Here is a 25563-nt window from a genome sequence, read left to right on the forward strand (position 1 = left end):
TGCTCCACCGTTCTAAAAACAGCTTGCATAGGTAACGAACCTACTGCTATGACTATAGGGATTATGGCAATGGGCCAGTTTGCCAAAATGTTGAACTATCCCTTTACCAACGGGTTAAAACTACAGATCGATGCAGTAGAATCAGTTCTTCCAGCTGTAGCTGTAGTTGTTCATGTGGAGGTGAGTCAGCGCGCTCTTCCCCAGAGCCGGCGGCTGCTGCAGCTGCAGGACGGACGCAGGTTCGAGACCGCAGCCGGACAGGTCGACCGCCGCGGGGGGGCCGGGGGGCGGCGGCGGCGGCTGCGGCTGTGGTTTGGTGCTGGACGTGTTCATCACAGCGGTGGGGTTGTGTGTGTACAGAGTGGCCGAGAAGTTTCCTCTCTGAGCCAGACGGAGGAGCGTGGTGACGGCGTGGAGAGAGGACGGGAGGATCGGTCCTGGAGGAATAGGAACGACGACAGGAGAAAAAACAACATGTGGTCACCATGGCAACAGCATTAAAGCTGCACAGCTGGATGAGTTTGATGACCAAAAACTACTTTCTGTGCTCTACAGGGTTCCTACGCATTTGAAATTTCCAAATTCCAGACTTTTTCCAGACTTCCCGGTAAAAAAAATTCAAATTATTTGTGATATTTGAGTACAGGGTATATACAGGAACCTTGAAGTTAATTTTAAAACCTTTTTAAGACTTTTTCAAGACCTTCTCAATATTTTTCAACACCTCACCGCCGCTTCAAGCTGTAACCATTTACATCAATGACACTTTTTTCCATTTTAGTTTGTGATAAAGACTATATAGACCACTATGATGCAACAGAATTCAAAATAGGCTGGGAGAATAAATCAAAGGCAAAGTTTATCAAGAAAACAACTACAAAAACACATGTGGTCACCATGGCAACAGCATTAAAGCTGCACAGCTGGATGAGTTTGATCCAAAACAACTTTTTGTGCTCTAACATGACGTTTTTTTTTTAGCAGATTGCCTCCTCGGGTAACCATGCACATTCCTAATATCCACATTTATTGAGCGGTAGCGTCGCCGCCTTGTAAACGGGAGACCCGTGTTCGAGTCCCGGTGTGGTCTTTTTTTCTTTTTCTTTGTTATAAACTTTATTCACAGTTCGGTTTACATTCAAATTTACATTTACTCGCCGGAGGAAACACAAGCTTGCACGTGAAACCTGACGTGAGCTTCGTGTTTTGAAATCACCTTTCTGTCTCCCTTGCCCCTGACGCGCACCACCGTTACCTAGCAACCCTGACCAGGCAGTCATGCATATTAATAGAAGATGAATTTTTCAATGAGGGAGAAATAATGGACGTGTTTTTAGTGTCTTGGAGAGTTATTTTAAACAACTTTGTGTAGGTAAGCAATTTTAATCAAAGAATTTTAGCATATTCTTATTTTGAACAATTATTTAAATGTATTTAATTATTTATTAATTTATTTAATTATTTAATTAATTAATTACAACTAGAGGATACCAAGCACTCCATTAAAGTAAATAACATCTATGACACAAAGTATATATAGCTAATTTTGTATATATAAGAAGCAATAGAATGAGAGCAGCTGCTGTACCTCTGATCTCCAGACTGCTGATGTTGTGAAACACAGAACCAACCTGGCTCTTCACGTTCACGCTGCGAGCCTGAAACACAAACACAGTCAGACACAACAACCACAGGTGTGTACAAGTGTGTGTGTGTGTGTGTGTGTATATAATAATTAGGGCTGTCAGAGTTAACGCGTTAATCGCGATGAGATTAATTAAAAAAATTAACACGATTAAATTTTTTAATCGCGGTTAATCGCGGCCCATTTTGTCCTCTGTCTGCTGGACTGGAGGACTGGAGTGTGGGACCTCCAGTCCAGTAGGTGGCGGTAAGGCACCTTCAAGTTGGTTGCTACACAAATATACACAGTCTAACATATATCCACAGCTCCATCCATTGATTTTTTGACGGCTTCCTTGTCAACAAATGCACGTGGCCATGTATTGATTTTTTGACGGCATCTGTTGTCAACAAACGCACATGGCCAGGCAGAGGCGTAGCAAAGTAAAGGGCAATTTCCACTGAATGCAATTCGTTTCAATTCTGTGTGAGTTTCATGCATCATGTGTTATGATTAGGTACTAGGCCTGCTAGGTCTGGTCTAAAAGTTGTTTGTCTAGAGATTATAACACTTTGGAGTGTTGAAAGTCCAAAGCGCCATATATAATATTTTTAATAGAGATTAATCGCGAGTTAACTATGGAAAAAATGCGATTAATCGCGATTAGAAAAATTAATCGTTTGACAGCCCTAATAATAATATAATACCTTGAGTGTGTTCATGGTGGCCCCCCTGAAGGCGACCGGGGCCAGCAGCGTGGGGGGCAGCCCGGCCTGGGACCCGGCTGCCGCCACCAGACTCTTACAGTTGATGAGGAAGTTGATGAGGGTGAAGGTGTGTGAACCCTCCACACACACCACAGACTCAGGTTTATGGTCCAGACTCACCGCCTGGCCCTCTTTACGCCTGCAGAACGAGTCAAGGAGCTGAAACCGGGGTTTGGTGATGATGCATTCAGTGACACTCAGTACGTTTACATGCAGAGCTTAAAGCAGAAGTCAGGTGAATGTTTGTGTTAATCTAAGTCTTAAATAGTTGTATCTTCCGACAGCAATCACTTCTATAGAGTGTTTGGTCTGAAACACGGGTCTGTCAGTCACTCTGCTCTGCTCTGAGCCCAGGAGAAAACTTTCCTTGTATCCTACAACCTTTATCCAATGAGGAGAGAGAACGGCATAAAGGGGCAGTCCTCTCTGTGTGTGCAGCCAAGGAACGCCGTGAATGTGGCGACGTAGGGACGAGGACTGTTATGGTGCGTTCAAGGCAACCCGTAACTGGTGTTTTTCCGACCTGTGAAGTGGTACCAGTTCGATCTGGTACGAGTTCACGGGTCAGAAGTTACGAGTGGCCGTTATAGTGACTTTCACAGGTAAAACAGGTCGGAGAAACACGAGTGGGTTGCCTGGAACGCTACAAAGTCGTAAGTCGTGACTTGAAGCTGTAATTTACGATTTCAAAAGCCTGCCTGGAACGCAGCATTAGCCAAAACCACCGGACCGCTTACTTCTGCTTTAAGTTATAATATGTTTTCATGCGAGAAAGTAACTGTTTAGATCCCCAATGTGCGGTCAGTTTATCCAAATGACGACTGTGTACAAGTTTGCTACGACGTTTTTTCGGAGAAGTGAAGGTGTAGGTTTTTAGAGGTTTACCGCCGGCTGGTTAAATTCTTTTTAGGAGATAAATGTTGGTCTCATTGATGAAATTTAACAATTGTGGCAGTCGCAGAAGTTTGTTTGAATGAAAAGTGAAGCTTCATGTGTGTATTGGAGGAGCAGCGCTGCCTGCATGGAGGCTCTGTCGCCTAACGTGTGTACAGAAATCACCACTTTTACATCAATAAAAGCATGTTTTACAATGAACCGATCAGTCTGCATTGAATTTACCTTTCTTTTATTAAGTTATATAATATGGCAGCATTTTTAATTTGTAAATTTTCTGACCTACATTACATATTTCCTAGTAGTTGCGCTTCCTGTTGTAAACAATAAACATGAATGAAACACACACACGCACGTAAGACGCAGTAATCAGAAACCGGGATACTGTATTTATCATGTATACAGGGATACTGAATAACCGGGTTTCTCTAAGTCCATGTAAACACCGTACCCCGAATTTGATCAAAAAACGGGGGAACTTAAAGTCCCTGGAAAGTGACACTGGATTCGTTTTCTGAGTTAATCACATCCCAGACATATGTCCTATTAACCATCCTGCCAATTTTGGATGCTAGAAAAATTCGTTTAGTAGGTGAAATTAGGTTTTAAAATCATGACTAAATGAGGCAGTTCTCGCAGCTCTGGATGTCTGCTGCAGGCACATAAGCCCCGCCCACTTGCTGAGCTTCATCAAGTTTCAACTGTCAATCAAATGGCCTACTGCTAACTGTCACATCGTACCCGAGCAGCTACGGGCTTGAGCCTGAGTCTGAGTCCAGCTCTTATCTGAATGTCTCGGATACACACTGAGCAGTGAGGGAAATATGCTGGGGGCACACGGATCTCCGCTACCCTGATAGCGTTAGCTCGGCGGCTAATAGCCCGGCGCTAACGCGTTAGCTCGACTAGCCCGGCGCTAACCGTTAGCTCGGCGGCTAGCCCCGTTCGTTCACCCCGAGCCTCCATGGTCCCGAGCCACTGCAGCATCGGACCCACGGCTCACCACCACAGCAGCGGGAGCCTTGAAGGCTACACCACAACAACAATGAGGGCCGCCACCGTCAGCACAGGACGACGGGCCTAGTGTTAGCTGCCGAGCTAACGCTATCAGGGCAAGCGGAGATTGGTCTGCCGACGGCGGCGGCCCACGGTTTTGTTGCCGGTGTAGCCGTTGCTGTGTCTGTCAGCTGTGGGACGGACGCTGCAGAGGTTCACCTGGACTGTGGCTGTTTTAGCTTTTAGAGTTTTGCCACCGAGCGCCGGCTGGTCCCACTGTGGCAGTCTCATTAGTTTGTTTGAATTAACAGTGGAGCTTCATGTTTCACATGAGAGCAGCGCTGCCTCTGGGATCTGTATAGACTAGGTTCAAATAACACCACATATACATCAATAAATAAATGTTTTACAATGACCTGATAAGTCTGCATTACATTTTATTAAGACAGAGACCAAGCTAGTGGACTGGTAGCTCCGGCGGCGCTGGTAGCTCCAGGGGTAGTGGCAGCAGACGCTCGTTGGCATTCTTGAAGTATTTATAATATTACTGTGCACATGGGAGGAGTTATGAAAGTAGGGACGCCAGTGCGTCACGGCGTCCCCCTCTGTAAGCCTGCCCTTAAAAACAAAGACCACTGAAGCAGAGTGAAACTGTGAAACCCTAACCTCTAAAATTAAGCACTGCACAAAAATGGGTCTTTTTGCATGTTTTTATCAATACATTTCGAACACTTTTAATATATTTTGAAACAAAACTCCAATTTCACTTTCCAGGGACTTTAAAAAACCTGATTAAAACCGGGTCCTGAAGTGGATGTAAACACAGTCAGTGACAGTGTGAGTAAAGAGAAGCGGAGCAGAAAGGATACAGTTGTATACTGATGCTGTCTGGCTTCTTGATCTTGTCCTGGACGCCCATCTCCTTCAGCCACGAGAAGCCGTTATCATCATCATCATCATCATCATGGTTGTTGCATGCCTCCTCTTCCTCAGCTGCTTTCAGCTCAGAACACCTGCAGCCACAGACAAACCATTACATCCAGTTAAAACACTAAATCCTCAGGGCCCAGTTGTTCAAAGGTAATCCGATCGGATTTTGGATAATGGATTGGATCAAATCTTGAAAATGGGTTGTTCAAAACCAAAAACGGATTCTGAGATCGGATTAGATCACGTAATCCAATCTTGGTTCTGATCTGGATAAAACCCTCAGTTTGTGTTGTTCAAAACTTTTCAGTAGGATCGGGAAAACTTTGATCCAAAAAAACAGGATTATTCTGATTTCTGAGCAGTTTGGTGGATTCAGGAACAAAATGTGATTTAAATTAAATTCACACTGGTCAAATAAACAATATTCATAAAGTAGTATATATACAGTTATTGATTTATATTTTGCATCTAATTTTAAACCACAACAGTGATTAGTAATGTTAACTACATAATATTCTACAACTGAAAAACTTTTCCCCAACTACTTTCCCCCAAACTGAATTTAATGAAATTTCAAGTTTGAATTTTAAAATTTGAAGTTTGAATTTTGAAATTTGAAGTTTGAATTTGAAACACATGGGGAAATATTCACAATTTCACAAATGTACTGTATATTTGCCTTTTTCAATGTATTTTAACAGCCCAACCAGATTAGATGGAGTCTGGCTGTTTAAAAGACATTGAAGAAACAAAGAGCACAGAAAACAACACATACACTACCTGTTGTTAACAGACCAATCAGCCTTCAGTGTGATGCACAGTCACATCTAGAGCATCATTATCCAGATTTGGTCATCTTGAAAATTTGGATTTGGATCAGACTGATTTTGAAATCCCCTTTTTTTTTCTATCCAGGATCACGTAATGTTTTACTTTTATCCCAGTTGTTCAAAGCAAAGTTGGATTGGATCAGTCTGATCCAGATCCAAATTTTCAAGATGACCAAATCCGGATAATGATGCTCTAGATGTGACTGTGCATCACACTGAAGGCTGATTGGTCTGTTAACAACAGGTAGTGTATGTGTTGTTTTCTGTGCTCTTTGTTGTTTCTTCAATGTCTTTTAAACAGCCAGACTCCATCTGGTTGGGCTGGTAAAATACATTGAAAAAAGCAAATATACAGTAGGCTACATTAGTGAAATAGTGAATATTTCCCCATGTGTTTCAAATTCAAACTTCAAATTTCAAACTTCAAACTTCAAATTTCATTACATTCAGTTTGGGGGAAAGTTTTTCAGTTGTAGAATATTCAAAAGTTAACATTACTAATCACTGTTGTGGTTTAAAATTAGGTGCAAAATATAAATCAATACATACACTACATTATGAATATTGTTTATTTGACCAGTGTGAATTTAATTTAAATCACATTTTGTTCCTGAATCCACCCAACTGCTGGGATCAGAATAATCCTGTTTTTTTGGATCAAAGTTTTCCCGATCCTACTGAAAAGTTTTGAACAACACAAACTGAGGGTTTTATCCAGATCAGAACCAAGATTGGATTACGTGATCTGATCCGATCTCAGAATCCGTTTTTGGTTTTGAACAACCCATTTTCAAGATTTGATCCAATCCATTATCCAAAATCTGATCGGATTACCTTTGAACAACTGGGCCAGATGACTCCTTTAATCTGGGCTCGTGCTGCGTTCAGGGAAGCTACGTAAAACAGACTTCACTTACTCCTCAGCTTTGTCTTTGTGCTCGTCCTCTTCTTCTCCCTGGTGCTGCAGACTCAGTTCATCCTTGTTCTTCTTCTCCTCCTCCACTAGAGGGAGACTGAACTCTATACCTGCACAGGTCAACACGTCAATATCTCAGTTATTATTATATATATATACACTATATCCACATTACTTTTCTTAAAAATATTAAAATCTGATACTTTTTACATGAACACTGCAAAAACTCAAAATCTTACCAAGAATATTTGTCTTTATTTCTAGTCAAAATGTCATTTCTAATTTAAAAACTAATCTCATTCTACTTAAAATAAGACTCATCACATTAAAAGCAGCTTGTTTTTAGACACTTTTTACTTCTTTCAAGCAGATTTTTTACTTGAAATAAGTAGAAAAAATCTGATAGTGGAGCAAGTTTTTCTTTCTTATTACAAGCACAAAAAACTTGCTTTCACTGGCAGATTTTTCTACTCATTTCAAGTGAAAATTAGTTTGAAACAAGTGAAAATGATCTAAAAACAAGTTCATTTTTAGGTGATGAGTCTTATTTTAAGTGGAAAGAGATTAGTTTTGACAAGAAATGAGACATTTTGACAAGAAATAAGACAAATATTCTTGGAAAGATTTTGAGTTTTTGCAGTGAAGGACCCCTAAATTGACACAAATTAGACCATGGACCCCCATTGGACAAAATTTTGAAGGAAACACCAGAAATACACAAATATTTATGTATTAAATAAAGTTTTGTACATTCAAATTAGGGCCAATGGTGTGAATTTTTGGAAATATTATAGAGAAATTTCTGGGGGAAAAAAAGTGGTACAATTTCTCCAAAAACATTTCTAGAAAGAAGTGGTAAAATTCTCAAAAAAAAAGTAAAAAATAAATAAAAGTTGAAAAACAAAATCTAATAATCTTTTTTATTTCCTTTTTTTTATTTTTAAATGAATCCCCTTCATCTGTCTATTTTTCATCTTGAGATACATAAGTCAATACAATTTAAATGACCCTTTTTATGTAAACGTGTAAATGTGTAAGATGTCGGTTGTGTCTGTTGTGTTCTATGTTCAAAATGAGAAAAATCAATAAAGAGAGTTGAAAAAAAATAAAAAAATAAAAAAATAAATCTAGAAAAAGTGGTACAATTTCTAAAAATAAATAAAGAATTCTCAAAAAAACAAAAAACAAAAAAGGTTTAACAATTCTAGAAAAAATTGTAAATTGAACCACTAGTTTAGAGAAACACAACGATGCGTTTAAGGACTTCGTTCCTCACCCTCGGCCTTCATGGCTTCTCTGAGGCCGCGCGTCGTCGGGGAGATCAGGGCCGTGATGTTGCTGCTGCCGCCGAGACCGGCCGCCCTGAACAACACGGTGAACTGACACAAGAAGAAACATTATTTGGATTTTTATTAAATCAAACACAAAAAAACGATCAGAATTGTTGTTTTTTTTTTGCAGTTTTATGCAGCGAACAGTGACAGGAAGAAGAAGTGGAGCGCCTGACCCGACAACATTTTATAAAAAACTAAAAACATCAGCTACCTGGTAAGAGCAGAGGTAGAAATACAAGAATATTTGTTCCGAGACTGAATAAAGTTTTGTACATTCAAATCAGGGCCAATGGTGTGAATTTTTGGAAATATTATATAGAGAAATTTCTGGAAAAAAAAGTGGTACAATTTCTCCAAAAACATTTCTAGAAAGAAGTGGTAAAATTCTCAAAAAAGAGTAAAATAAATAAATAAATAAATAAGTTTAACAATTCTAGAAAAAATTGTAAAATTTAAAGTTGGGGACCCCACATTTAGAGAAAAACAACGATGCGTGGGTTCTTCCTGTCACTGTTCGCTGCATAAAACTGCAAAAAAAAAAAAAATTCTGATCGTTTTTTTGTGTTTGATTAAAAAAAAAAAGACATTTTAATGCCAATTAAGAAGAACAATTATTTGGATTTTTTTTTAATTCAGTAAAAAAAACAACCAGATATATTGTCAAAAAACCAATCAGAATAATTGTTTTTTTTGCAGTTTTATGCAGCGAACAGTGACAGGAAGAAGAAGTGGAGCGCCTGACCTGACAAAATGTTATAAAAAACTAAAAAGAGCAGCTACCTGGTAAGAGCAGAGGTAGAAGTACGGACACAGTCTGGTCTTCAGGAGGCTGTAGAGAGACGACAGACTCACCGACCTGGGGACGACAGGAAGAGAATCACTCAGTACGTTTACATGACACTTGAAAAAACCGAATTATTGCCTTAATCCGACTAGAACTGGACGACTGAAGTGCAGGTAAACACCTTAGTCCGACTGAAATCGGAGTTGAGAACTCTGATTAAGACACCCACATAATGTGATTGGAATTAGATTTTCTCCGTCATGTAAACACCTTAGTCGGAGTAGAACTGGATGATGCATGTGTGCTGCTCCACAACAGTAGAGACGGCACCAAGTGGAGCAGAGAAGAGAAGCCGCCCGAACCGGCAAAGTAAAGAAAAAAACCCAACGTCAGCGCCGATTCAATGCATTTCCAGGGTTTATACAGGAATCTTGAAGTTAATTTTAATACCTTTTTAAGACTTTTTCAAGACCTTCTCAATATTTTTCAACACCTCACCACCACTTCAAGCTGTAACCATTTACATCAGTGACACTTTTAACTGAACAGTTTTAGTTTGTGATAAAGACTCTAGACCACTATGATACAACAGAATTCAAAATAGGCTGGGATAATAAATAAAAGGCAAAGTTTATCACAAAAAAAAATGTACCGGTTCATCTTTGTTTTTTAAAAATGAATAAATTCACATGCTTTTACATTGTTTTTTAGGGCTCAAACTCTTGGACGGCTAATTCTGAAAAAATGCCTTCAAAATTTAAGACTTTATAAAGTCATGAAAATACTTTTTAATACATTTTAAGGGTCTTAATTTTCCCCAAATTGATTTATCACCTTTTAATACTTTTCAAGACCCCACGGATACCCTGATTTCACACAGCGCCACCAGCAAGAGTGTTTTTTTAAAAAAGAAAGAGAGAGAGAGAGAGGAAAAAGGAAGCCTGTATCCTCTTCTCAGAGTGAATCCGTCCCGAGTGTTTGTGGAGCTGGATTCTGGCCTGTGTGGTGGCTTTTTGTGTGTGCATTTAATAAAAAAATTGGTTGAATTTTAATTTGTATTAACACATTATGTTACAACACTTCACTCCCATTGTTTTAGGGCTTCTTTTACAGCCCCAGTATGTAACTTATCTGTCTTTTTATGATCAAAACTCAAACCTGTCTTTCATAAATCCGTGTTTCCCTGAAGGTGAATCACAGCTGCATCCAAAGTAAAGCTTTCTGGTTCCTTAGAATGAGTTGTTACAAGTCGTTACAGATACATAAGTGGGCGACGCACCGAACCGAGGCGGCCATGTTGCATCGTGACCGTAGGTAACCACGGAAACGGCCTGTTAAAACCGTCACCACTGTGTAGTGTGAGGAAGGACGGAGGCACCGGTGTTGCATTCAGGTGCAGTCAGGCAGACGGCCGTCGGTCATTTTACTCCACCAGAGAAAGACGGTAAAACGATACCACATCACCATGACAACATGTTGTCAGGCCTACACAAACTCCAACTTACTTTTCCTGATGTTTTTCAAGATATTTAGGCAGGTTTCACTTTGGTATTAAAGGAATAGTTCACCAAAAAATGAAATTCAGTCATTATTGCCTCCCCCTCATGCTGATGAATACTCCAGAGTAGTTTTTTATTCCTCAAAGGTCATCTGGAGACCCGGGAGGCCGGTTCCTAGTCCAACCAAAACTTTATATGAGAGTAATATAGGGACCGAACACAAAAACGTTCATAAAACTACACGAAAACCATTTAATATTCCACCATACTCCTCATCCGCTGCAAGGGAGATAGTCCAGAGTTTACTGGAAACTACGTCATTTAGGACATTTTTACAGCCTAAACGGTCCTGTATTGAATCTGCCTGGTGCGCATTCACGCGGTGAGATACAATACAGGACTGTTTAGGCTGTAAAAATGTCCTAAATTACGTTGTTTTGAGGAAACTCTGGACTATCTCCCTTCAGGGCACTTGGATTGCAGTGGACGAGCAGTGTGGAGGAATATTCCAAGGTTTTTGTCTAGTTTTATCATTCTAAGGAACCAGAAAGCTTTCATTTGTATGAGGGTGTGATTCCACTTCAGTGAAATACGGATTTATTAAAGACAGGTTTGATTTTTGATAATAAAAAGCCAAATAAATTACACACTGGGCCTTTAAGGAGCTGTTATAAACTACTAGGGAGTCACAATAATAGATTTTTTTGGTACGATTATTGTCAGAGAAATAATCACGGTATTACGATTATTACGATTATTATGCATTAATTAATTTCACAACACTATGAATGTGTAAAATCAAATATAGTTACATTATAATTATAAAATATTTTAAATATCTATTAAAATATGACCAATTATTAATCCGCCAGGGGAAGTGTCATCGATACCAAATGTTTAAGTTAATTTTTATCTTTTTTTTTAATTACAAATGACACTCTAGCATTTAAATTCCTACCAATTCAATGCTACGTAGGTAAATGGACCAGTATCTGAGCATTCACCTTTATTTTGGTGCCACATCTGCCGATATCGCTCCAACATCATCTTTTTTGGGAAGTGACGGTATTTCTGAGTCTTTACGATTAATAATTAATTGTGGCGTTTAATACCGCGATTAATTGTGAAAACGAGTAATTGTGACATCCCTAGAAACTAGGGCTGCACGATTATGGCCAAAATGATAATCACGATTATTTTTGTCAATATTGAAATCACGATTATTAATCACGATTATACATTATGTTAGATAAAACATGTTTTTATTGCACTTTCTATTTGAAACAAACAATAGGCTATGTGAACAAGGCTTTCAGTTCAAAATAAAACGTAAAATAAAAATAAATAATAAAATAAAATTTACCAAAGACAAAGGGCTAGCGAAAAATAAATGCCATTGCAGAGTGCAGAGGTGTCATTCTGCAGGGTCTCTGCAGGTTTCACCAGCTCAAATTTAAGACTTTTTAAGACCTTTTTAAGGCCATTATAGATTACATTTAAGAGCTATCATGACAAATAAAAAATGTACAAAAGAAATGCGGAGTCACAAAATTAGAAATTGATTGCAATATATAAGTTGCGTGTTAGGCTTGTTTGTAGTTTTTGAACGATCGCAGGTTGTGATCTTTCTTGTTTGTGATTTTCCCGGTTCGCACATGTATTTTTTTAGGGGCAAATGCGAGTGAAATGCTCGCCCATGGTGGGCATAAGAAAATTTAAGACCTGTCTTAAAATTATTTAAGACTTGAACACAATAATTCAACAAATTTAAGACATTTTAAGGCCTAAAATTTAGATTTTCAAATTTTAGACTTTTTTAGACTTTTTAAGACCTTGCAGATACCCTGTTCTGTACAGTAGCCCACAGATACTTGTGTAAAAAACAAAAAAATTTAAAATAAATCTGGTAGAAGCTCTGCTGATTCAACTCCTTTACTCAAATAAAAGTCAGAAAGTACAGGCTCTACAGGCGCTTGATTTGATGTGCAGCACAGCCCGTTTTTTAATATGTTGATATCGTGACGATCATCTTAATTTAATCGTGGCAGCCAAAATCGTGATCGTGATTAAAATTCGATTAATTGTGCAGCCCTACTAGAAACTAGTCTCTCTCCTCCGGTGTGGTTGGTGTGGACTCACCATTCGCTCATGAGGCTCTGCTGCAGCGCTGCATCCTGGGCCCAGGGGGCGCACTTCCCCGTGAAGCTGCGCTCGGCGTTGATGCGGGGGAAGAGGGAGAGCCAGGGGAGGGAGGGGTGCTGCCAGTAGACCAGACTCTGCTGGAAGGAGCAGCGCAGCGCCGAGCACGACCGGGGGTCCTAGAGACCACAAGGATCACACTCAGCAACACTCACACTGACATCACATGTGATTAGTAGTCTACTTGCCCCCATTGTGAACCCGGAAATGTTGAGTACCCCAAAGTTTTATGTTAGAAATAGATAGTATGGGTCCCCAGCATAACCACTGGCGGTTAAAATCTGGTCACTTCCGGTTTAGACAGCCATTTTGAATTTTGAAAATGTCAGAAATGGATTCAGCATCATCAATAACCCTTAAAACCACTCCAATATTGCCCAGATCAGCCAAGTCAATTTTGTTGGAATATTGCCCATATAGGCAATTATGCTAATTTATGCTTATTATGTCTGTTATGCTAATTGCCCAATATATATAAGTTAGCATCCAGCAGTTTCTGAATACTGGGGACCCATACTATCTATTTCTAACATAAAACTTTGGGGTACTCAACATTTCCGGGTTCACAATGGGGCCCTATGGGCAGGCAAGTAGACTATAGGGTGGCAAAGGGGCGGATTAATGGGAATTTATTATGGGAATTAACTGGAAATTAACTGGAAATTGGGGGTAATTTAAAGCAGTACTAAAGAACTTTCAGTTTTGGTTGAGTTTGGCGGTGCCTGTGGACCAAAGCGGTAGTGTTTTGCCTGAAGGAAGACTCCATTTCCCATGAGCACTAGCGTGAAGCCCTGTAAATATCCTGCATTAAAATTAACAGAAAAACATCAAAACTAAGTTTCTGTTTCCAGTGGATCATTTCAAAGTGAAAACACAAACATAATCCATTGCTAAAGTGCCGTTTTGCCTGTTCCCTCCTTGTTGTGACTCGCGAAAGTGAAAGTGAAAGTAAAGTGAGAGCAGGTTCCTACCATGCTCCTCAAAGCTGCTTAGTGCCAGAGAAAGAGATACAGACCATAATGATACTGACCCCCTCAGGCCACGACAGAGGTGTCATTCAACTTGTTGTAAGTCGATGTATCATCACAAAAGTTATGAAAATATTTTATGAAGGTTGAAAGGTTCCTTAGTGTTGGTTTAAACAAACTGTATCATATCTAAACATAAATGTAAATATTTTGTTTTGTCATAAGCAGACATCCATGCAAAATAATACAATTAAAAAACATTTCAACTGATTTATTAGTGAGTAGAACTTTATCAACTTTTAATTCTTGTATGAACAATCAATTCTTTTACTGAACAACAAAAACATAATAAAAAAAAAGTAATGTGATTGAGGAATAGCATTAGATATTCAAGTGTACCTGCATTAAATCTGGTTGTTTTAGCCAAGGTTATGGTTGCAAAATTCCGGGAATTTTCAAAGTTGGAAACCTTCCATGGGAATTAACGGGAATGAATCCGAAATTTACAAAATTGAAGGTCGATATTTTACTCAACATTCATGTTTTTGTTGTTCAGTGAAAGAATTGATTGTTCATACAAGAATTACAACTTGACTTCTGTTGAAATGTCATGTTTTTTAATTGTATTATTTTGCATGGATGTCTGCTTATGACAAAACTAAATGTTTGGATATGATACAGTTTGTTTAAATTACCCCCAATTTCCAGTTCATTCCCATAAATTCCTAATAATTCCCATGGAAAGTTTCCAATTTGGAATATTTCCAAAATTCCCCATCTTAACTTCCCATGGAAAGTTTCTGGAAATTTATCAGAAATTTACTGGACATTTTCCGCCCTTTTGCAACCCTAGCCAAGATTATGCTACAATATATTTCCCCCAACTATATTTAAGTTCCCTGTTAAGAGCCAACCTTCACTTTTGTAAATTTCTGATTTATTCCTGTTTATTATTATATTATTATTATTATATATTATCCCATACAGGGTTCCTACACATTTGAAATTTCCAAATTCCAGACTTTTTCCAGACCCTAATTTCCAGACTTCTCGTTAAAATATTCATATTATTTGTGATATTTGAGTAAATAGATGTGCAGAATATAAAAAAAGCATGCAATTTATCATTTGTTTTCATTATTCTGAATGTGTATGCCATTATGTGACCAAATTTTCTGGAGATTGTAGCTAGGTACAATAGCGCATAGAAAATAATTAACCCAAATAACTTCAGATGAGACCAAACCCAGAGAAGTATTCAGAAAAATATATTTCCATATAATAGTTTCCATTTTCCATACTTTTCCAGACCTGGAAATGTATAAAATCATTCAATCATCAATTTTGCAGCCCTACATGTGATATAAAACAGAAAGTAGCGCTACCGTACCTGCAGGCCCTGAGGGGGGGGCGTGAACTGGGCTCTGCAGTGCTGGCTCAGCCCCTGAGCCTCCTCCTGGGCTTTAGGCTGCTCGGCCCAGGACAGAGACAGAGGAGAGGTGAAGAGGAGACGAGTCTTCATGCTCCAGTCTGCTGGGTACTCCATCACCACCGAGGGAGCTACAGCAGCAGAGGAGAGGGACGGGGGGCTCTGGAGAGAGAGGAGGAGAGGAGGATGAACACCTCAACATGTACCAGGGTCCCTACAGCTTAAGCCAAGTTCAATTTAAGACTTTTTAAGACTTTTTTAAAGCCACTTGAAATGAAATTTAAGACACAAATGCAGAAAAAAGAAAAAAAAACACCACATCAATTACATAGAGTTAGGGACAATTTGACCCACTTTCCTATGTGATCCAAGGTAAAGTGACTGCTACATGAACATTGGATTGTGTCTCTTTCCAGCTGTCCTTTCAAAATAAATGTCTCTTTCCAGCTGTCCTTTCAAAATAAATGCATAAAAAGTCTGGAAAAAAAACAAAACAAAACACTGACTCGGGAGCTGGTGGCGGTGAGAGATTTAGCGTTGACGGCCGCCACTAACTTCTCTATGTCAGATTGTTACCAATTATTTTGAGATTTGAGACTAATTACAACCATAAAATACCACTTACCATGTGTTAACATTTTTAAGACGTTTGAAAAATTGATTTAAGACATTTTAATGCCAATTAAGGCCTTGTTTTTAGATGAATGAATTCAATGCCTTTTAAGACTTTTTAAGGATCCGTAAGAACCCTGTGTACAACCAGAAGGGGGCAAAATCCCAGTTTTTTGGAAAACGGACAGGGAGCGTTGTAAAAGGTTTGACAGCAGAAATGATCTGTAGGAACTTGAAGGATTAAAACCTGGGTGGACAACCTGGTCAACTAGCTGCTGGAAAGCTACAGGGGACAAAACCCCTTTCTGGGGTCATTTTGCTGGAGAAATTATTATTATAAATGCAAATATTTAGGTACTACAATGGTATAAATAGTCATACAACTATAACATTTGGCAGAGAGTATCTTGACACATAGGGGGAGGCAGGAAAAAAAGATTCTGGGGTTTGTTGCAACTGGATTTTAAGATATCACCCTCAACATCCCAAAAAAGACCAAAAAAAAAGTACTGTTCGCCTGACAAATTCTCATGAAAATTATGATTTTTCAGCACTTTATGGAGAATATCTATGCCTAACATGTATATAGAAAACTTCCTTAATTCATAAGCTTCCATTTGAGTCCAAGATAGCCTTTCTATCTCCAAAGCTCCACTTGCTGTGGCCAACGGTCTTCTCTATCTATCTGTTCCAGAAACAGAATGGTTTCTGATCAGGCCAGTTAACATGTAGTTTTTCACAATAGGTGTTGCATTGTTTGGAGACAGCCTGTAGCTTTCCAGTAGCTAGTAGAAAGGCTATCTGGGACTCAAATGGAAGCTTATGAATTAAGGAAATGTTCTATATACATGTTAGGCATAGATATTCTCCATAAAGTGCTGAACAATAATAATTTTCATGAGAATTTGTCAGGCGAACAGTACTTTTTTTTTGTCTTTTTTGGGATGTTGAGGGTGATATCTTAAAGTTGAGCTGCAACAAACCCCAGAATCTTTTTTTCCTGCCTCCCCCTATGTGTCAAGATACTCTCTGCCAAATGTTATAGTTGTATGACTATTTATGCCATTGTAGTACCTAAATATTTGCATTTACATCATTTCTCCAGCAAAATGACCCCAGAAAGGGGTTTTGGTTTTAATCCTTGAAGGTCCTAGATATCATTTCTGGTGTCAAACCTTTTACAACGCTCCGTGTCTGTTTGTTTTTTTGCTTTGCCCCCTGGGTAATAGAGACTAGAATAAAAAGGACAGAGACAAACCTTCAGCAGTAGAGCTTTAACATCGTCCTCTTCCTCTTCAAACAGGGAGTCGTCCTCAGAGAAGGTCAAGCTCCTCTAGAGGACAGAGGACAAACACTCATCACTACATGTCCACTGCTCAAAAGCTTTACCACACACTACTGGAAATACACAAACACAACATGTTCTGTGCTTTTCATTTTGTTTTATTTGTCATTTAGCTAGCTAATATTTAGCAAACTGAGTAATATGATCAAGAACCTATCATATCATAGTTAAAGCTAAGATTGTGTGATGTTCAAGTCTTTATATTGATGTGTTTATAACCTTAAAAAGTACAAAACAACATTCAGGATAAATGCTGAAACAACTGAACAACTAATAATAAGAATAAGAACATAATATAATATCATTTGATAGGTCAGAAGAAAGAAAACGACAAAATAAATAAATTATATGGAATCTAAAGAAAAATAACAAATACATATTATTTTTTATCTTTCACAAAATGTTTCTTAAAAGCATCTCTACATGTACGACACTCATTATATTCCTGCTGTGTTCTTTAGGAATAAATATGAACATGTTTTCTTTGCATTATTATTATTATTCAAGGTCTGAAAAGACTTGATATTTTTGTTATTTAGACTATAAATGACTTTTTTTTTTCTTTCAGTTTTGGGAGAAATGTTGTTGGTAGAATAAAACAAAAATTTTTTATTTAATTTTACTCAAACACATACAGAGAAACTGATCATTTTGGGGGTGGTCTCTTAATTTTTTCCAGAGCTGTAGCCTATATAATGTGACAAAATAAGTGTTGAGCAGATGGATATTCATATATGTTGATTTTCAGCTATTTTATTATTATTATTAAACAGATTTTTTGCATTTGAACACTATATATATATTAGCTATAGTTAGAATAGTGGACTAGAAATGTCTGTCAAATATCCAACTTAAAACTAACTTCCCTGCGGTTGATATTTTTGTTATTCAGACTATAAAAGCTCTAAATGACAATATTTTTTTTTCAATTTTGGGAGAAATGTTGTTGGTAGTTGATAGAATAAAACAAAACAAAAAATAATTTAATTTTACTCAGCTGTATATATAAAATGAAGCGACAAAATAAGTGTTGAGCAGATGGATATTCATACATGTTGTTTTTAAACGGGATTTTTTCCATTTGGACACCAAATTTTATATTGATATGTTTTAGTTAGAGGGTGGGATAGTGGGTTCATTGAATGCTAAACTAGAAAGTCTCCCAACATGTCTTATAGATCTGGAAGAAAACAAAACAAATATGATGAACTCTGTTGCAATTTAATTCTTTGTCTAGCTAAATTTTTCATCCACAAGAATAGAGTTATGAAGTCATCTCCCAAATTTATTGTCTTCATGAATGAATTTAAATTGTACATGAAATCACTAAAACTTGTAACAGAAATAAAGGCACAAAAACTATACGATAATTTAAAGAATTTTCCCACTGAAATGAATAACTAAAATTGATTTGAATCCCCCTTACGAAATCAATGTTTATTCTATGTTATATTTAATCTGTTTTTTGACTATTTATTTTGAGATGTTTATTTTAATTTTACTTTTATTTCAACTGCTCTAAATGTATTCTATTGAAGCACTAATGTGTATGTTCCTATTGTGAATTAACTTGCACTAATGTTGAATGATGTTCATCTGGCATTCCCTTGACACTTGTGGTATATGCACTATGAAAAATGCCAGTGTTGTTTATTTTTGTACTTTTTCAATAAAAATTTGAAAAAAAAAAGATCTGGAAGAGAGGGTAATATCGCGATAGTTGCCAAAGTCTATTTAATAGTGATGCTATCTGCTATGTTGTCCTCTATCTAAAACACAATGTTACTTATAAGTTTAAGCACCGACTTTAATGGAACTGTTAGAGTGTAATATACTACAATAACATGTTGTTAGTAAGTTAAGTTACCGACCTTGCTGGAGATCTCGCGGTGTTGCTGTTTCTCTGCTTCGGTCAAACTCGCTCTGAAAGATAAAACTCCTTCTCCTCCCTCCTCCCGGTCTCTGTGTGTCGCCATGGCCGCCTCTCGGTCGCTCTCCGTCGGCCTCTTCGCCTGACAACCGTCGCTAACGTTGCTCTTACCCTCCGTGTTATTATCATCATCATCATCGTCCTTGTGAATTACAAACTTCCTCTTGGGGCTGCGGGTGTTTTCAATGTTTGCGAACGGGTTTCTCCGTTTTATTCCTCCTCCTCCTCCTCCTCCGGAGCTCTGGCGGTTGAACAGCGGCCCCGGGGAGAAGGGCCGAAGCCCCGCCGGAGAAGAGGCGCTTTGTCCGGCCGTAGAGTCCTGTCCGCTCGGGCTGGAGGAGAACAAACCACCACCAGCAGCAGTACCGGCTTCGCTTCGAGCTCTTTTCCGCCTCATTCGCATGATTTCCGCCGGTCTCTTGAAGCTGGGTGAATATCCTTTCTGCTGAGACATGTTGTCACCGACTAACGGCTAAAAAGAAGTCAGAACTAAGGAGAAAACTGGACTAAACTCGCCCGTTGTTTCTTTCTGGTGGTTTGCGCCTTTCGAACCAAACAAATTAGGCGCGTTACGTGCGTAGCGTGATGACGTAAAGAGTTAGACGACGTGTTGCGTTTACGTCCATGGGAAAACTGAGCATCATAATAGATACAGACTCAGATCCATTATAAAAAATAAAATAAAAGACGAAACAACGAAACAAAGACACAGGCAATACAATATTTATAGTTTATTTATTACTGACAGCGATGTTTTTATAATTGTTTTATTTTAAAATGTGTGTGTGTGTGTGTGTGTGTGTGTGTGTGTGTGTGTGTGTGTGTGTGTGTGTGTGTGTGTGAGAGAGTGAGGGTATGATATATATATATATATATATATATATATATATATATATATATATATATATATATATATATATATATATATATATATATACTTTTGTGTTTCATTGGTACAGTCGAGAGCTTGGTTTTTTTTGCATTTCACTGCAGTTTTTTAACCTTGGTTTTAGCTTTGCATGTGACCAATAAACTTATCTATCTATCTAATAACAACAAAACAATACAGCAGATACAGGCGATTGTTCCAGTGTTTCATGAAGCATAAAAAAATATGAAGAGTTCATTTGCAAAAGCAGATAAATACCCTTTTGACAACAACAGCAACACCAGAATGAACAATAGTATGAAAAGCTACTATGGAAAAGTGAGTAGCTAATGTCATGTTTTGTTATGTTATGCATGTATTTATAAATCTTCCAAATTATGTGATTTCTGTGGATGTCAATCAAATTCTTTATTTAAACCGTAACAAATTACAGTTAATCTAATAATTAAGTGCATTGTTGTGATTGTTAAAGCAGAAGTAAGTGGTCCGGTCGTTTTGGCTAATGCTGCGTTCCAGGCAGGCTTTTGAAATCGTAAATTACAGCTTCAAGTCACGACTTACGACTTTGTAGCGTTCCAGGCAACCCACTCGTGTTTCTCCGACCTGTTTTACCTGTGAAAGTCACTATAACGGCCACTCGTAACTTCTGACCCGTGAACTCGTACCAGATCCAACTGGTACGACTTCACAGGTCGGAAAAACACGAGTTTCCTTGAACGCACCATAACGTCTTGTCAGCCGATGGAGTTAGCAGCCCCCGCCCTCGTCATGGATCTATTGGTCCTCGTCCCTACGTCACCACATTCAGGCGCATCCCTTGGCTGCACACACAGAGAGGACTGCCCCTTTATGCCGTTCTCTCTCCTCATTGGATAAAGGTTGTAGGATACAAGGAAAGTTTTCTCCTGGGCTCAGAGCAGAGCAGAGTGACTGACAGACCCGTGTTTCAGACCAAACACTCTATAGAAGTGATTGCTGTCGGAAGATACAACTATTTAAGACTTAGATTAAAGCAGATATCAGTGGAATGTTTTTGTTAATATAAGTCCTAAATAGTCCTATTTTCCGTCAGCAATCACTTACATGAAGTATTTCAGCCTAAACACGAGTCTCTCCGTCACTCTGCTCTGCTGTAACCCGAGGAGAAAATTTTCCTTGTGGGATACAAGTGTTATCCAATGAGGGGAGAGAACGGCATGAAGGGCTGTGTGTGCAGCCAAGGGATGCGCGTGAATGTGGTGACGTAGCACGAGGACCAATTGATGCCTGACAAGGGCGGGGGCTGCTAACTCATGGTGCGTTCAAGGAAACTCGTACTTTGTGTTTTTCCTTCCTGTGAAGTCATACCAGTTCGATCTGGTACGAGTTCACGGGTCGGAAGTTACGAGTGGCCGTTATAGGGAACTTTCACAGACAACAGGACGGTAAAAACACGAGCTACGGGTTACCTGGAACGCTACCAAGTCGTAGTTGTGACTTGAAGCTGTAACTTACGGTTTCAAAAGCCTGCCTTGAACACAGCATTAGCCGAAACGGCCGTGCCGATGATATCTGCTTTAACACAAATATATCACTTACTTCTGCTTTAAGGAACTAAAATATTTGTTTAGTTCATTTTAAAAACAGATTATTGACGGGGATTTATTTTTCCATTTACAACAGTGTATATGGTATTTGTGCAAAAGTAATACTATATTTAACAAATTTGACATTTTTGAGGGGGCATCACGATTCAGATGTATTCAGCTTGGAAAAGCACAGGGCTGCTTTCACCAGGTGTTTATTTAACTAGAAACAAAATAAAAGCAGCCTTCTTGATTCTATGTCTCAGTATGTAAACCACATCCATATTGTCTGCACATTCAATGCAATAAAGAAGAAAAAAGTAAATGAAAATGTACACAAATGAATAAAAAATGTGTTGTTTTTTTAGTATCATCCTCATCATCATCACCATCCTCAGCCCTTATGTCACAGTGATTAATAGGACATTATGTAAATTCTGGCTGCCTGTTAATTTGTCATTACTTTGGGTCATCAATCACCTGAAGCTCAGCCAAGGAAATCAATTCTTGTCTGTGCTGGTCGGCTGCAGAGAGAAAACTGTGAGTTTAGCAACAGAACAGTGATTCACGGCTGGTAAATGACTGATCATGACTTGGACTGAAATGTTTTGGGATCTACATATAGAATCAATAGGCTTTTTATTAGTGTTGCTTAAATATTTAAGTAAGTTTGTCACAGTGGGAAACTAAACATGTAAAGTCAAACATATGTAGCCTATCATTTATTAGCTTATTATCTTATATTACCTTGTAAAATGATTTAAACCTTAAGTTTTAAAGGTTACATTGGGATGTCGTGATATAATTTGACCACTAGATGGCAGCGTTGCCTAAGACTACACAACCACACTGTACAAGCCTTTAGACTCTGACTCTGAACTCATCTTTGCACAAAGCACTTTAGTTCTTGACTATCTTACAGTAAACCACACTGTGGTGTGATGAATTATGGGAAAATAAGACTTTTAATTCATTGTATACTTTTTCAAAGTAAAAAAAAAAGGCCAACTAAGGAACTTCTGCGCTCTGTTTCCCTGAGGAGAAACCAGTTGCTGCTCGGCTGTCAAAGCTGTGATATCAAAGGGCATTTACAGATTTTTTCACATCTGTATTTTGGATTTTCTTGATTTTCACTCATCCAAAAACCAAACCAAACACTTCCTCAAGACACCAACAGTCTGAAGTCGAGCAGAGTCCATCTAAAGTCCTATACCGCTATTCTTCTTGTTGTAAATTGTAAAGATGGCATTTCTGCAAATTCCAGGGTTAACATGTTGTTAGGCCAGCTGCTCGATGTCTTCATTGAGTTATCAGTAGATGTGTGGACAGGAGGTTGTCCCTTTCACAGTTAATATCACCACAGACCAGATAGGGCTGTCTGAACAGAACTCACCCTGGTCCTAGAAGGGTTTCTGATCCTTTCAGATAGTTATATAAGTGATATCAATATCTGAAACCTAAAATTTGTAAATCCCAATGCATGGTTTGAATTTGAATTTGAATTTATTTGAATTTATTTATTCAGGATAGCCCCTTGAGATGAATTATCTCATTTTAGAGGGGGTCCTTCCGCAAAAAGATGGTTTGCTTATTAGTGGAGGAGAAAGGGGGTTATTAGGCTACTAGTGGTAGGACAGCCATGAAGTTGATGGACAATGATCATGAATGAAGGGAAGACAATGTGGGATTCAGAGGAGATTACTCTTAGATAATAGATTACTCTTATTATTTATGACGAATGATATTTATTTTTAATGATTAATGATATTTATTGATGATAGAAGAACTGAAAAGAACTTCAAGGTACCTCAACCAGCACCAGCATTAGCCATGTGGTTGAGTTAGCATTAACTTAATCTGGGAACAAGGTTGATAGACCAGGAAGAATTCAAGGAATACCCAAAGATAAAGAAGGAATGAAGATGGTTGGTTTTCTTGGTGACATGTGCGTAGGAATCGACCAATTATCTTCATATTCTAAGTTTGAAAAAGGTAGGCTACTATGATAATTCGCTTCTACACAGGGCCGTTGCTAGGAATTCTGGGCCCCCTTAAAGAATACTAAAGTGGGCCCCTACACCCTGACTTTTCCACTTTCTTTTCTTAGACTACCTATGTATTATCTTTTTTATTTAGCCTACTTTGTTTTGATGCTAATGCAGCATTACTATGAGTATTAGTCAGGGTTTTATGCAGAATAAATCAGTCATACAAAGATTAGACTACTGGGGTTTTTTGGGGGGGCCCCACTGGGCGCTGGGCCCCTAGAATTATCACCACCTTTCTCCCCTATACGGCCCTGAATCAGATGAGGTGTGTGTGTGTGTGTGTGTTTATAAACCACATAAAATGAGCAGTAACCACAGGACAGTCGCATTTTCTTCACAAGGGTATTTATATAAATCACAACCAAATGTGCACTATCAACAATTTCAAAATAAAAGTCGTTTGTGTGTATGTATGTACGCATGCGTGTGTGTGTGTGAGAGAGAGAGAGAGAGAGAGAGAGAGCGGAAGGAAGGAGTGGTGATAACATGATCAAATCCAGATGTTATTTACAGCAATGGCAGTGAATCATGGGTGAATGTAGCACTTACACACTCACACACACACACACGCACACACACACGCACACACACACACACGCACGCACGCACAACATGCTACCATAAAAGGTATTGTAGGAATAAGTTAACCCATCACTCTTCATACTGTGATGATTTCTCAGTGCAGTGAGGAAATGAATAAATCATCCGAGTCATATTGAAGCCTTTGAGATCCGATTCAAACCTCGTTAGAATGAATCCAGTCTAATTAACCCTCTATGGTAGCTACGCTGCATTATGATGCCAGTGGGGGAAAAATGTTTGGAGTGTTTTTATGTCTCAAAATAGACTAAATAAACATAATCTAAAGAAATTGATGGAAGTTTTTTGGGATTTGTTTCCTGTAGCAACATTGTACCATTACGGTTCATCATCTACTGTATTAGAAACACCGACCAGTCTCTGTAGACTTTACCCTTCACTGGCCTCATCCTCATCTTCCTCATCATCATCATAATAGCCTGATGTTTACTTTACTGCATCCAAAATCACATTTATTAAGGATAAAAAACAAAATTATGACGAATTATATGTTTTTGAACATTATATTTACACCTAAACACACACTACCATAGTCTCATAATGTAATATTGATTCCATAATGGTCCACTGTCGCCTCAAGGCAACATTGCAATTTTCTATAATGGTACGTTGTTGCTTTGGGGCAACAGGTGCATTTTAACAAGTTTCCATTATTTAATAAGTAAATAAATTGCATGGAACTATTAGAAATTAAACTTTACTAATCTATTAGTGTAAATATATTTTTTTCCAGGTGAAAAAGGGCCAGGAAGTTACTGTATGTTTTCAGACCGTTTTAGTGGAGCAAAATGGCAAACCTGTTTCCTTTGAAAAAGTCTGTAAAAAAGGGTTTCAGTCAGTATGGCTTCTTGAAAGTCATGTGATAAATTAAAGCATTGTTATTGGTTCTCTAAGGTCTCCTCTCTTTTTTAAAGTATTACAGCATTAAATGGGATGAATTGTGGAGATGTGACAGGACAGAAAGTGGTAACATGGTACCATAGAGGGTTAATAAACATGGCTTCTAACCTTATTAATTAATCCACAAATATCTGTGAGGATGGTGATTTTATTTTGAAGGGTCAGGATGAGGTGTGGAGTCTGAGAGTCAGAGGTCAAAGTTTGTTTTTTTCTGCTTCAGGGGGTCGTCGTAACAACCCGCCAACCAGTGACGTGATCATGTTTCCTTGACGAGCAATGGGGGGGGGCGGAGCTAAGACGGACCTGTCAATCAAATCAATCTATTCACAATAACAACAACAACAACATTAATGAGGAAAATGTCTGTTTTTGAAGCAGAACTGAGCGTCCAGTGCTGCTGCATGCACCTGTCAGAGTCAGCTTCTCCTCTTCCAGCGAGCCTATTGGCCGATGCACCTGTCAGTCATTCTGTGGCTGCTTCTTCTTGGAGCTCTTATCTTATCC

General features: G+C 38.5%; 1 protein-coding gene across 1 annotated transcript; it reads right to left on the reverse strand.

Moving 5' to 3' along the window:
• Positions 1 to 118: 118 nt before the first annotated feature.
• donson (DNA replication fork stabilization factor DONSON) lies at positions 119 to 19511 on the reverse strand. Its single transcript, XM_085803635.1, has 11 exons — positions 18999 to 19511; positions 17041 to 17115; positions 15132 to 15332; positions 12714 to 12892; positions 9072 to 9147; positions 8234 to 8336; positions 6959 to 7067; positions 5151 to 5294; positions 2332 to 2530; positions 1589 to 1658; positions 119 to 437 (listed from the first exon to the last, which is right to left on the reverse strand). The coding sequence occupies exons 1-11, from the start codon at positions 19509 to 19511 to the stop codon at positions 142 to 144; spliced, it is 1965 nt and encodes a 654-aa protein (XP_085659761.1). The 3' UTR covers positions 119 to 141.
• Between the last annotated feature and the right edge of the window lie 6052 nt (positions 19512 to 25563).

This window comes from Trachurus japonicus, chromosome 2 (genome assembly GCF_045865225.1).
Source record: "Trachurus japonicus isolate A0001 chromosome 2, Traja_1.0".
Lineage (NCBI taxonomy): Eukaryota > Metazoa > Chordata > Actinopteri > Carangiformes > Carangidae > Trachurus > Trachurus japonicus.